At 36.9% G+C, this 12,172-nt stretch overlaps 1 protein-coding gene across 6 annotated transcripts in view; it reads left to right on the top strand.

Moving 5' to 3' along the window:
- Positions 1-6,799, top strand: part of PTBP2 (polypyrimidine tract binding protein 2) — a 55,433-nt gene extending 48,634 nt beyond the window's left edge. For 2 of the 6 annotated variants that reach the window (XM_074152838.1, XM_074152842.1), the window contains 6 exons: positions 253-392; positions 1,878-1,911; positions 2,354-2,446; positions 2,826-3,042; positions 3,145-3,222; positions 3,374-6,799. In XM_074152838.1, coding sequence (XP_074008939.1) covers positions 253-392; positions 1,878-1,911; positions 2,354-2,446; positions 2,826-3,042; positions 3,145-3,222; positions 3,374-3,503 — 692 coding nt within the window. In that variant the 3' untranslated portion in view covers positions 3,504-6,799. Of the gene's footprint in view, positions 1-237; positions 393-1,877; positions 1,912-2,353; positions 2,447-2,825; positions 3,043-3,144; positions 3,223-3,370 lie in introns of all 6 variants that reach the window. The other 4 variants (XM_074152840.1, XM_074152839.1, XM_074152841.1 and 1 more) reach the window with 3 other exon arrangements.
- Positions 6,800-12,172: the final 5,373 nt, after the last annotated feature.

The raw sequence follows: 12,172 nt of genomic DNA, 5'->3' as shown, positions 1-12,172 counted from the left end.
TTTATTTGAAAAGTACTTTTTACGCCTCATCACTTCTGTGAAGATGATCTGAATAAAAAAAAATAATTTCACACTTCTCTTCCTTATGTTTATTTAACAACTCATTTTGCAGTCCTTTGGACAACTTTAACAGTGGAATGGTCTGCTTTGTAGAGTGTTGTATGCAACACTTTTACTGATATAGGTACATTTTAACGACTTGTGTGTTTCGTAAAATATGCTTTATTTTAAAATTAGGGCTTCCTGTTGCAGCTGTTCCAGGAGCACTGAGTCCTTTGGCTATTCCAAATGCTGCTGCTGCAGCTGCAGCTGCTGCTGCTGGCCGTGTGGGAATGCCTGGAGTTTCAGCTGGTGGCAATACTGTCCTCCTTGTTAGCAATTTAAATGAAGAGGTCAGTGAAACAACTTTACTACTTCTCTTTTGGTTTTTTTCTCCTCTTTAGTCACACTTCATTTGTCAGTATTTTATAATTTCTTTGCATTTGGCCTCTTACATTTGGATTTTAAGCTCAAAGTATTTTTGCTGTTTTTTTTTTTTTTTTTTTAGTAATCTCCCAAAGTTCATTTAAAAGCTGTTGTAGCCATTATAGTTAAATACTTTTGTTTTCCCAGGTAGCTAACAACTTAATGTCCTTTGATAGTCAGCTACCTATTTTTTCTAAGAAAAATGTAACTACTGCATGTTTGACATTTGAATTGAAAGCTTTATTTTTACAAAATAGCAACTATGCTTTCTTTTGCCATTATAATCACATAAACTAGAATTTCTGTTTTGTTTCTTCTAATTGTTTGCTGTTTCATTTCATGCTTGTATCTCACATTTTAAGGCCTTAATTTATGTGAACTACTCTAACACGTTTTTCTTTGAAGGTTCTCCCAAAGATCTTGACGAGGCACTCTTCCAGTCTCCCTTAGTAATTTTTTTTCTTTGCAGTTACTCATTTGTCTTTAAAAAATAATAATTAAAAAAATGGTGGCAAAGCATTTTCACCGTAACTATCTTTCTTGCTAACTCTGAAATCTGAAGGGGTTTATTTAGTTTTGCATTTTTACTGTCCTGTACATTTATTTTGATGGCTGTGAAAGCTGGTATGAAATGTGGGAAGTTTGTATCAGTCTAGCTGTTCCATTTTTAACTGGCCTCTGTCACTGTAAATCATTAAGCTTTTTTTATCATCTATTACTATTTTGTCATCCAGTCTTGCATGTTAAAATGTTTTAGATCAGAGTGCCATTTTGAAAGATTTTTTTGCCTGCATTTCATAACCAGCCATGCTTACGCAGTTAAAGTTCAAAGTTTAAAATTTCTATTGCATGCTTTTTTTTTTTTAATTTATTTTCATGTTGAGATGAAATGCTGTAGTTTACTCTTGATATGAATGTACTTTACCCATATTTGTCTTGGGTGACTACATTTTACTCAGTTTTTCTTGTACAGTACATAAACCAACCATTTTCTGACCAAATTCCTGCATTTCCTATGTACTGACCTATATTTTATTTTTTTTTGTTCCCCACTTCCTTATTTTTTTTTCTTCTGCATTGCTGTATTCCCTTCCCCATTTCATCCTTTTCCCTTTGTGTTCAACTTCCCTTTCCTTGTCTTTACCCAAATTCCCTTGCCCTTCCCTGTCTTACCCTTCTCCTCGTCTTTGTCTACGTTCCCTGTCTTCATTCCCTATGTTCATGCTTCTGTGCTTGAACAAAATGTTCCTCGGACCAACTTGCCCCAATTAACCGCCTTGAAACCATGATCCATGACCACCTCACCATTCTGCGGGAACCACCCTTCGTTATGGATGATCTGTTCATCTCCGCTCTTCCTCGACTCTTCTCTCTTCTTGTCTTACGCTGCTTGCTCTTCTCTCCTTCTAAAGATGGTTACGCCCCAAAGTCTGTTTACCCTCTTCGGTATGTTATTGTTAGCACTATACTTTTATTATTGATTTGATTTTTGTTTTGTTTCTGTTTTGGTTTTTTTTTTTGTTTCACCTTAATTCTTATTTGTAGCTAGCACTTTGGCTTAAAGTTGAATAGTAAATCTTTTGCTATTTTTCTTTTGCTGTTTAAAACTCTCCATAGACACAATTTTTTCTTTTAATGCATGCTAATATATTTTGCATGGTCTTTAATTTAATATCATTCACATAGCTTTGAGGGTTTATCAGAAATTATTCTTTTCAATATTCACTATTCAAAATCTTTATCTCCTTTATTCATTTGTGAGAGTGTTGATTTTGAGTGAGTGATCTTGTTGCTGTCTGAATGTTCCATTGATATGTCAGAATATATTACTTAGGTGACTGGATTTAAAATGAACTTTTTCTTTTGGGTTACGTTTGACTTTGAAAAGGTGTTTATGGTGATGTGCAGCGTGTGAAGATTTTGTACAATAAGAAAGACAGTGCTCTTATACAGATGGCTGATGGAAACCAGTCGCAACTGGGTAAGATTAGTTTTCTCTTTATATTCCCGTTGGGCTAAGTACTTGAAATTATGCTGTATACAATCAGGTGAATCTAAGCATGTTTACATTTGTCAGTTTGTCTTGTATCCTGGTTACCCACAAGATCCAAAATCTTACTCCATCCACTTGTATTCCAGAAGGTCTGCACAATATCCTAAATTAATTCAGGAGCTGAATCACGTGATGATCTTTAAATACTCTCGTGCAGATTCTGAAGACCTAGTTCTTGATTCCAGTCTTTTAGCATATTGACCCTTTGATTTGCTTGGGTTTTTTTCTTGTTTGCAGGGTTATGTGTGATGTACCGCAAGTTATTGAAAAGTAACAATGAACTGAGTAAACCTCTTATCTTTTTCAGCCATGAGCCATCTTAATGGACAGAAAATGTATGGAAAGATTATTCGGGTTACCCTTTCTAAACACCAGACAGTACAACTACCTCGAGAGGGACTTGATGATCAAGGGCTGACTAAAGATTTTGGTAATTCACCTCTGCATCGCTTCAAGAAGCCTGGTTCAAAAAACTTTCAAAATATATTCCCTCCTTCTGCAACACTTCATCTGTCCAATATTCCGTAAGTGTTGGCAGTCAGTAAGCCAGTAGTATTAGTGGGAATCACAACACACTGAACTGACTAACAATTTCTTGCTTCTGCTTGTTTTCTTTCTGTCTCTAGCCCATCAGTAGCAGAAGAGGATCTACGCACATTGTTTGCTAACACTGGTGGCACCGTGAAAGCATTTAAGTTTTTTCAGTAAGTAATTTTTCTGTACATAGCTTTAGCAAAAGACTGCTTAAGTGCATTTTTGCAGCATGTCTTAAGGAAAAGTGCATAGAGGATAGCAAACGTGAGGAGCAATCCCTGTAGTGTTCGAGTTCCTAATGCCATTATTTTGTTTCAGAAGAGATCACAAGATGGCACTTCTTCAGATGTCAACAGTAGAAGAAGCTATTCAGGCTTTGATTGATCTTCACAATTACAATCTTGGAGAAAATCACCATCTGAGAGTTTCTTTCTCTAAGTCAACTATTTAAAAAGGCAGATTGGAAATGAGGGTATATTGCGTCGTTTGGTGTTGTCACCTATTGACTGTTCAGGAAAGTGGGGACCAGAGTTTGTCTTCTATTGTTTGGGGTTTTTTTATTTTTTTTTTCATGCTGTTATCATTCCTTGGTTGTTTTAAAAAATAAAAAAATAAAAAAAAAAAAATTAAAAGCAGTGATACTAGCTGCTGTTGTTCAACTGTTGTTTGGATAAATCACCATTTTGTTTAAAAGATTTCAAGTTAATACCACAGTTTTTCAACTTAGTTGACGTACGTGCCTTAAAAAGGAAAACTAGTACTGCTGGAATTGCATAACTAGTAAAAAGCAAATTTGGTTGTCTGGGGCACATTGTTACGTGATAATTCAAATATGTTTAGGCAGAGGTGTGTAAAAAGGTTAAGCTTTTGTTTCTCCTGCTTAATAGATTTCTTTATCTGCTGGCTTGTCACTTATTTTTCTTTTCAATTGGATAAGATGCATTACACTGAGAGTAAAATGATGCTGTTTGATTTCTGCTACTTTTTGCTTTGTGCTCTTTTTTTAAAAAGGCCTTTTGTGTTTCATGGTTCTGGTCTAGCTTCAGTTATGAATGTAGGCATTAGTTAAAATTAACGAGGTACAGAATATTAATTTCTTAAAGGACAAAAAGTGACTTCTGTGACTTTGAGCCCTACGTGAAAAGCATTGTGGAATCTTAACCTTTTTGTACACACTCTTGCGGGATGTATCATATAAATGTCAGCACTAAGTAATGTCTTGTTTGTGGCTGAATATTTTTCGTAGATGTTTTTGAAGTTGACATGACTTATGTGCATTTCAATATATATTGCCATCTTTAGTTTGTAATTAAGATATGGAATATGGTTGTGGATTTCTGAGCATGTACAGACTGGTCAAGCTAGTTCCGGAAATGGTGCATGTATTTTTCAATGAGGAAGAAAGTTTGCTGCAAATGCTTGCAGGAAATTTTGTGGCAGTTTTCTAAAACTGACAACCAGGTGGGACCAAAGTTTACGTGCCTTTAGTCTTAATTTACCTTGCATTGTAATATTCAGTTTTAATAAATCTCTTCAAAATATTTTGTATTTAGAAATTGATCTGACTTTACTATAAACATGGCTCAGAATCTACAGATCCAGTTAATTTAAAAGCAGTTCTCTGTCAGTCTGAACTGCTACCTTTATTCTGTTTAAATGACCAATACTTTTTGAAATTGATGTACTTAGTTTCAGGATTCCTAGATTCTGTTATCTATGTAGAAAAAAAATGGTCATGTATATTTTCTATTAGTTGAGTTTTTACATCTTTAGAATTGTAAAATTCAGTATAGTTTGAAAGTGGCACAATTAAAAATTAATTTTCTAACAAAGTTGGGAGGTTTGACGGTTGTTTAATTTCATTTTGTGTGTACTCTGCTTACCTCTGTAGCATGCTCAATAAACACTTCTGTAGCTCTGTATTCACCTTTTCTGTCTTTCTCTGCTGCTTTCTATCTCTCCTCTTCTTTGTTTTTCACTTCTACTGTGCTTCTAAATTCATGTTTATTCTCTGCCAGGGTGGGAAAAGCATAATATTAAAAAATGCAATTTATGGCTTTTTACCATAAATCCGATGCTGTGAAAAATACCGGCTCTTTATTTTCAGAAAGATAGTGACCCCTTTGCAGGCATAAGTGCATATTAAACATTTCCCACCCTGTGAAAACTTACTGCTTTAAAGACATAACTTTTATTGTAGTTCGTTAGCTCTCTCTTTCTATCTTTTTAGTTTTTAAGTAGATTTATGCACTAATAGATCTCTCAGGTTTGCCATGCTCTCTTGCTGCAGTTTCATCTTTCATTTTTTTTGTGTCTGCTAAAGATTTTCTACTAATCATACAGTATACTCATCGGTTAAAGTAACAAATTTTTTAACATTACATTAGTGGACCGTATATATTCCAGACCAGGATTTTTGTCACCTTTTCAGAGACAGGTTCAAATGAATGTAAAAACAGTTTGGGCACTTTAGTAGTGTTTCTTCATATTACTTTGAACTGATTGTTGTGGGCTTTTTTCCCCTCGACCAGAAATGGGATTAAAACTTTTACACAGCCCCCTTTTAAGAGTCACTATAGGGTCCTGAAGCACTACATTGGTAAAAGCTGTCAGTGTTCAATGGGAAGCATTTTTCTGTCACTTCTCCAGTACAACTACTGTAGATTTTATTGATGTCAGATTACGTGGTGACCTGATGTCTGTTCTTTGGGTTGGCTTTCAAATCAATAAATAGCTATCAGCTTTTTAAAGGTGATGGTATAACATAGGGGGCTTGCATTAGTCTTCACTACATTAAATAAAATGCATTAGGTTCTTACCTGTTTTATCAGAAATACGCTTATATGACTTCATTTATACTCCAGATATCACAGTGACACTCAGTGTGAAGTGCTGGTAGAATTGGGTTCATCCATACATGAAACTTGTGAAGCACCATCTTTTTACAACTCAGGCACCCAAACACATTGATATGTCTATCTCCCAATTGACTTGAACAGTAGGTAAGGGTCTGACTGAGCTCATCTTTTACGTTTTTATCTATATAGTATGATGTCCCATATTTTTTAAAAGTAAAAATGCGTCAGATTTCCTTTTGCATATCGGAATGTGCTTGCATGTTTCAAATAGAAATGGGAATTGAAATTTACCATTCCATGGGTTCAGCTTGTGCCAAACTATATCCACTCTAAAACATCGGTATCAGCATACAGTGATTGCCATATGTATAATTTTGAAATAACTTTGAACATTTGTAGTGCTGAGTGTTTACAAATACAGGTTTTTTGTAAAACTGTAGCTTACTCATCTCTTGCCATTTCCTTATAAAGAAGTTTCTACTTTTCTTGTTTCGAGAAGTTCTGTGGCAAAAACCTCAAGGGAAAGAATACATATTGAATTTGATTTGTTATAAATTCAGTGGCTTTTATTATGAGGTTATATTTGTTTCAGCTAATATTAAAAGTAATGATAGTCATAATTGCGATGGAAGGGGTTTTTTATTAACTCAGTGAAGAAAATCACTGTCAGTTATTGATACTTGGTCTTGAAAGTGGTATCTCTTCAGAAAATACAGGTTTAATGTCCTAACTGCTAGAACTTTCAAAAACTTATTTTTCTTGAGATGGTACTGCATTTTGTGTAGTAATTTGTACATTTTTGTTGTTATAAAATGTAAATAAGTTTTTGTTGTATTTTTAGCTCTTCAGAATGTGAAAATGCAAAGCATTGTTTTTATTAAAATTTTACTAAAAATAAGGTTGATTAATAACTACTTATACTCCATGGAATGTGAGTTTTCAGATTACATTGGTAGAACTTCACCATAAGCATTGTGATATTCCAAACTCAGTTTCAGATTTTTAAAATAATTCAAGTATTTTGCCAGAAGGTGATTGCTGATTTTTTTGTTTGTTTGTGAATTGGAAGATTTTTCTCTAATGGAGCAATGAAATTGGTTGGAGAAGTCCAAAAATGATTCTTTGATCAGGTAATGTCCACTGGCAAATAAAATATATAAATGAAGTGAAACAAAATCTGATAGCATTCTGCTTAAAAATTGTGGCAAAACTTCAAAGTTAAGTGAATACGCTTTGAAGTATTTTTGTATATTGTGATTTAACATGTTAAAAGGTACCTTTGCCCTGCAAGAATAACAGCTCATGCAACTATTTGCAGATTGCAGTTTTTCATATTTCACATAATTCTTATTTTTATAAGCTATCCAAAAAAAAAAAAATCCCTTTGATTCATTGTCATTTTCCTTATGTTTGTTATCATATGTTACAGCATGAAAGCACCAATCAGACACCTACCTGCAGTATTTAAGGCACTGCAATTTCATACCGTAGTTTACTCCAGATAATTTGTCTAATTCTATGCTTAAATAATAAGTAGTTCTGTTGAAACACTAGAAAAAAGATATGAATTACATCTTTGTCTGCAAACAGGTATATAAATCCACTAGCCCATCTCAAAAAAAAATGGGTGTCCCCCATATTAAAATGTTGTACAGTGAGCAAGGCTTTTTAAAAAGATTTGATTGTGTTAGGTAGGGATGAGGCCGAGTTCTCTATCTGTTTGGCCTTATTCCATTCCAGAGACTGAAGACAACCTAAAGTTCAGGGTTTTCCTGAGGTTAACAAATTTTCTTTGGCAAAATGTCCCATCTCCTGCAATCCTGGCCTGTGTAGAAAGGGCGATATAAGTTGTGAATGTGGTCAAGGTTGTATTTGAAGATGGGTTTCCCAGGTCTTGGTCATGCAACATCTGCAGTGTTTCTTACCCCCCTGGTCTCTTGGGGAGCAGCTGTAGCCAGTTAGTGCGGGTCTGGTCTACATGGAGCATCAGGAGAGGGGCTTGATTTTTCTGAAACCGTGGGATTTGGCATGCTATTTTCTATTTACAGGGCCTTGGTAATTTTAATAATTTGACTGCAGTAAAACATAGAGAATGATAATCTATTATAAATCATTCTGTTAGTCCACAATTAGCTTGCTGGAACCAGTGACAAGGTTCCTGCCTTGCTGAGGAATTGTGTGCCACAACAATGAAGGTTTAGAGGATTTCTTTAACTTGGTTTTTTCTTTCAACGTAAGAATTTATTTAGAATTGCTTAAGCTGAGTTTCTTGAGTTTTGAAAATCTCTACAGTGCATCTACACACATATGCATGTGTTTGGTCTCTTCAGGATGGTTGATAAAAGGAGATTGGTGAGTTCCTGCTTCACCTTAAAAATGTCATTTTTACTGCATGATATAACTTTGTTGTAATATTCTGAGTTTATTGAACTTTCCTCTGACCAGCAAACCGAATTGGGAAGAGGATTATGTTGCTTTGGTTCCCCTGTTCAAAGTTTTCAGCGTGTAATGTTTAAAATCTATATTTTTTTCTTGATTAGTTGTGCATACAGGCAGCAAAGGAAAAGCAAAGAACTTTTCTTCCTCAGGAAAATGTGAATTAAACGTGGATTGGCTTAAATATCTGAAAAAAAAAAATTAGCTCAAAATAGCACTCCTATTATTGAAAAGTACTGCATGTTTTATGAGTTTTAGCCCAGTTTCGTACAGAAATGAGACTTGCATAATTGCACTGTCTCTGTGTGAATGTCCTGTTCCCGAGATCACCCCATCTCCTCCCTGTCACTCTGGCACCCGCCGGCTGGTTTCCTGGCAGACGGAGGGGATGGAGGTCCTGGGTACAAAGGTGTTGCAGTTTCTGTGCTCACGATTAGTTGGCTTGCTAGATGAAAGTACTTACTTTCAGTAGTGCTACGGGAAAGGGGAAGGAAAAAATCGGCTGCCGTCTGTTTTGCTTTGGCAGGAATTACGGAACAGGCAAGGCACATGGTTCTCTCAGGCCGCAGCTTGTGAGGTAGCCAAGGGGACAGGGCCGGGGGACGCTGGGTGGAATGCACAAGAAATGGGAGAGAAAGGAGCAGTATTGGAACATTGAGAGAGTTTCAGTAGGTTTCTTTAGATTGATTTCATGCATAAATATCTCTTAAAATTGTTGGTAAGGGGAGAGTTACTGTTTGAATTATTTTAGGGGGTCATTTTACAAACCGGTCTGGCCAAAATCAGTACAGCTTGTGAGGTAAATGTGATACATTTTCACTTCCGCTCAACATGTACGGAGGTGTCCAAGCTTAGCAATTGCATGCAGGCTGCTGTGGAAGCTGGTTTTCCCAGGATGAGGGCTGCTCATCCCAGGAAGCCAGCGAGACTGAAAGCCTGAAGCCTCTAGCCCTAGGATAGGCAACGTGTCAGGGTAGTTTAGGATGATTGACACTGATGGCTTGCCAAAGAGCTAGATAAAACGAGCTAGCAGGGTCTAGTAAGAGGTTTGTTAGAGGTCTCGTCAGAAGTGACACGTGTCGGGGAACTGGCATTTTTTGATGGAAAAAATGTCTACTGTAAAACTTCTGACCATCTGTATTTCATGGACCGGTGCTCCAGTATCCTTTGGGCTGACCCCATCCCCTTTAGTTCCTTATGCCCTGGGCTTACCTCTCGCAGCATCAGCATCCTTTGAAGGTATCAGTTGTGTAGCTAAAATTGTGCTGGACTAGTCTGTTCTGAAGCAAGAGAGGTTTCCTGGCTGCTGCACCTTGCAACCACCAGTGATTTACTGCATGGGGTGAGACACCAGCCTTGCTGCTGCTCTAAAGCATTGACAAGCCTCAGCTAGGACATAGCCACAGTGCTGGGCCAACAAAATACTCTTCGGCATGCTGGGCTTTGTTGTCTGAACATACACCTTTAGGTATTGACTTTAAGGTAATTTGCATACATTTTTTGTGAGCAAGAGTTGCGTTTCAAAGTGTGGGGGCTTTTTCTTCTCCGTCTCAGAGTAAGATGTTTTCCTGTTGATGTTTATTGAAAACAGACCAGAGGTTACCTTCATTTCCCAGTTCTCAGCCGAATTCTGGTACACCTTAATGATTTTGGCAGAGGTTTGTGTAAACTGTTCTTTAAACTCTGAAGGCAGAATTCACACAACTTCTAATCAGTCTGCATTCGTGTTTTGCTATGCTTACTGTTAGACCACAGAAAAAAAAATAAAAAATTCTTGACCTAGATCTCTTCCTGCAACTGAAGTCCACCTTGTTTTTTAGGAAGTGATTATTTTCAAATTCCTCTGTTAAGTGTAGCTAAGCCTCATCTTCTCTGGAGTGTAGTTACTTGAGAATATATGGTTAATAGTAGATGACCTTTCTCCTTATAGGTGGCTCTTCACTTGTGGTAGTCCTTAAAAAGGTGCCATCTTGTTACATAGAGGTGGGTGTCCTTTGAATTAATTGCTCTTTTGATTACAAAAGGAGAATGAAAATGGTAACACCAAGTGCTTCTGCACTGCTGTGGATGAACTCCAGGTAGTGTACCTTGTTTGAGTACATCTGCAGCCCATTTTGGTCCACCAAGGAATGAGTTCTCAGCTGTGGCAGTAGGAGAATTAATTACCAGTTCACCACTCGTTATCACTAGCAAGTGACTGGAGTTAGTCACTAAAATTGAAGTCTATAGAATATCAGTATTTTCACTGGCGTGACATACTGACATTTATTTGCATTTTTCTTCTGGATACCTGGAAATGGTTAAAGTGGTTCCCTTTCCAAAGCAAACATGTTAAAGCATTGGCACTTTTTTCACAGGAGTGTAGTCTGTTAGTTTGTGTAGGCTGTGATCTATAAGCTGTACACTGGCCTTCTGAATAGGTTGTCCTAAGGAGAGGGATTCAGCATTTCATTTCTGTTTCCAGCTCTTGCAAGTTTTGAGCCAGTTGAAAATTTGCATTTTTGGTGATCTGAAAGAATACACCCCTTAACATCCTTTTTAAGTCCACAGCAGCTTTCTCACTTTCTAAAGAAGGGAATTCCATAAGTTGTGGCTTTTTTCAAGGTGGTTTGGAACTAACATGTACAACATATTACTTCATAGCTAAAGACAGGTTATAGAGAGTTTCTTCCTACTTTGGGAGTAGCTCTCCTGCTGTCTTACGCGCTTAGAGCTGCTTGGTAAGCTTCCAGACAGATTTACTGGAAGGTAAATAAACTCTGCTGGGTGCACTTGCACAGTATTATAAAGCTTAAACTTTCCTCAGTGAGACATCACACTTGAAGCAAAACCTGATTATCTAGTGCAGCTACTGGGTTTCTAGGGATCGAAGACTTGCAGATTCAGTGGCTTTTAGAACTCTTCTCCAGTGTTTCTGAGATCCTTTCATGGCTGTAGTAAGTTTCATCCACGACTTCATAACTTTTGGGACCATATGCTGTAAAGTGAAATTAGGGCTGCGCACAGTTCAGGCTCTTGGATTGAAATGCTGACTAGCCCTAGAAAAATCTGGGACCCCTTCAGTCTGTTTTGAGATAGTTCCCTCATTGGAAATCCTTGGCTCTTGTTGATCAAATTAATTTCAGCTTCACTTAATATTTAGCAGCTGCTAGGATCCTGGGTCACCAACATCCTTGTTATACTAAGGCAGAAGCTCTTCAGATGTTTCACATTTTTTGAAATGTTTTAGGAACTTAAACAATGTTATGCTCTGAATCATTCTTTTATAATAAAAAAGAAATGTTATACTTGTCAGTCCCCTACTTTGTAATTGTTTTTTTTGGTGACTCTGTCAGTAAATGTTACTTACATTTATGTTAGTAGAACTCAGTCAATGTAGAACTCAATGAACTTGCAGTAGGATTAGCACTTGGAACAATAGACATTAATTTTCTGTGCTGGAAAATCTGAGTCTAGATTTCTGCCGTTTAGGAGGTTGTATCCAGGCAACTGCTACTGAATGCTGAGATTTTTTCTTTTGCAGACATCTGCTCTGCCCTGCCAAAACCATGTTTCTAGGGAGAAGAAAAGGTTCATCCAGAGGTAAGGACTGAGTCTGAAGGGAAAGGAAACTGAGAGAAAATGATGTAAATATTGAATTGTTATACAAGGACTTCAGCTCTCCAGAGATGAGACAGTAGCCAAGAGCTTCCTCTGCGTATATCGGGCAAAATGTGACCACCTGCAGGGCAAGTGGTCTTAGAGCTGTGCACTTTCTCATCCAGTTTCAGCCTATGACCCTGCACCCCTTCTTATAAGAATTCTTTTTCTTGCTTTTTCAGTTTCA

Source organism: Numenius arquata, chromosome 8 (genome assembly GCF_964106895.1).
Source record: "Numenius arquata chromosome 8, bNumArq3.hap1.1, whole genome shotgun sequence".
NCBI classification, from domain to species: domain Eukaryota; kingdom Metazoa; phylum Chordata; class Aves; order Charadriiformes; family Scolopacidae; genus Numenius; species Numenius arquata.
This window is presented reverse-complemented; position numbering and strand designations above follow the sequence as displayed.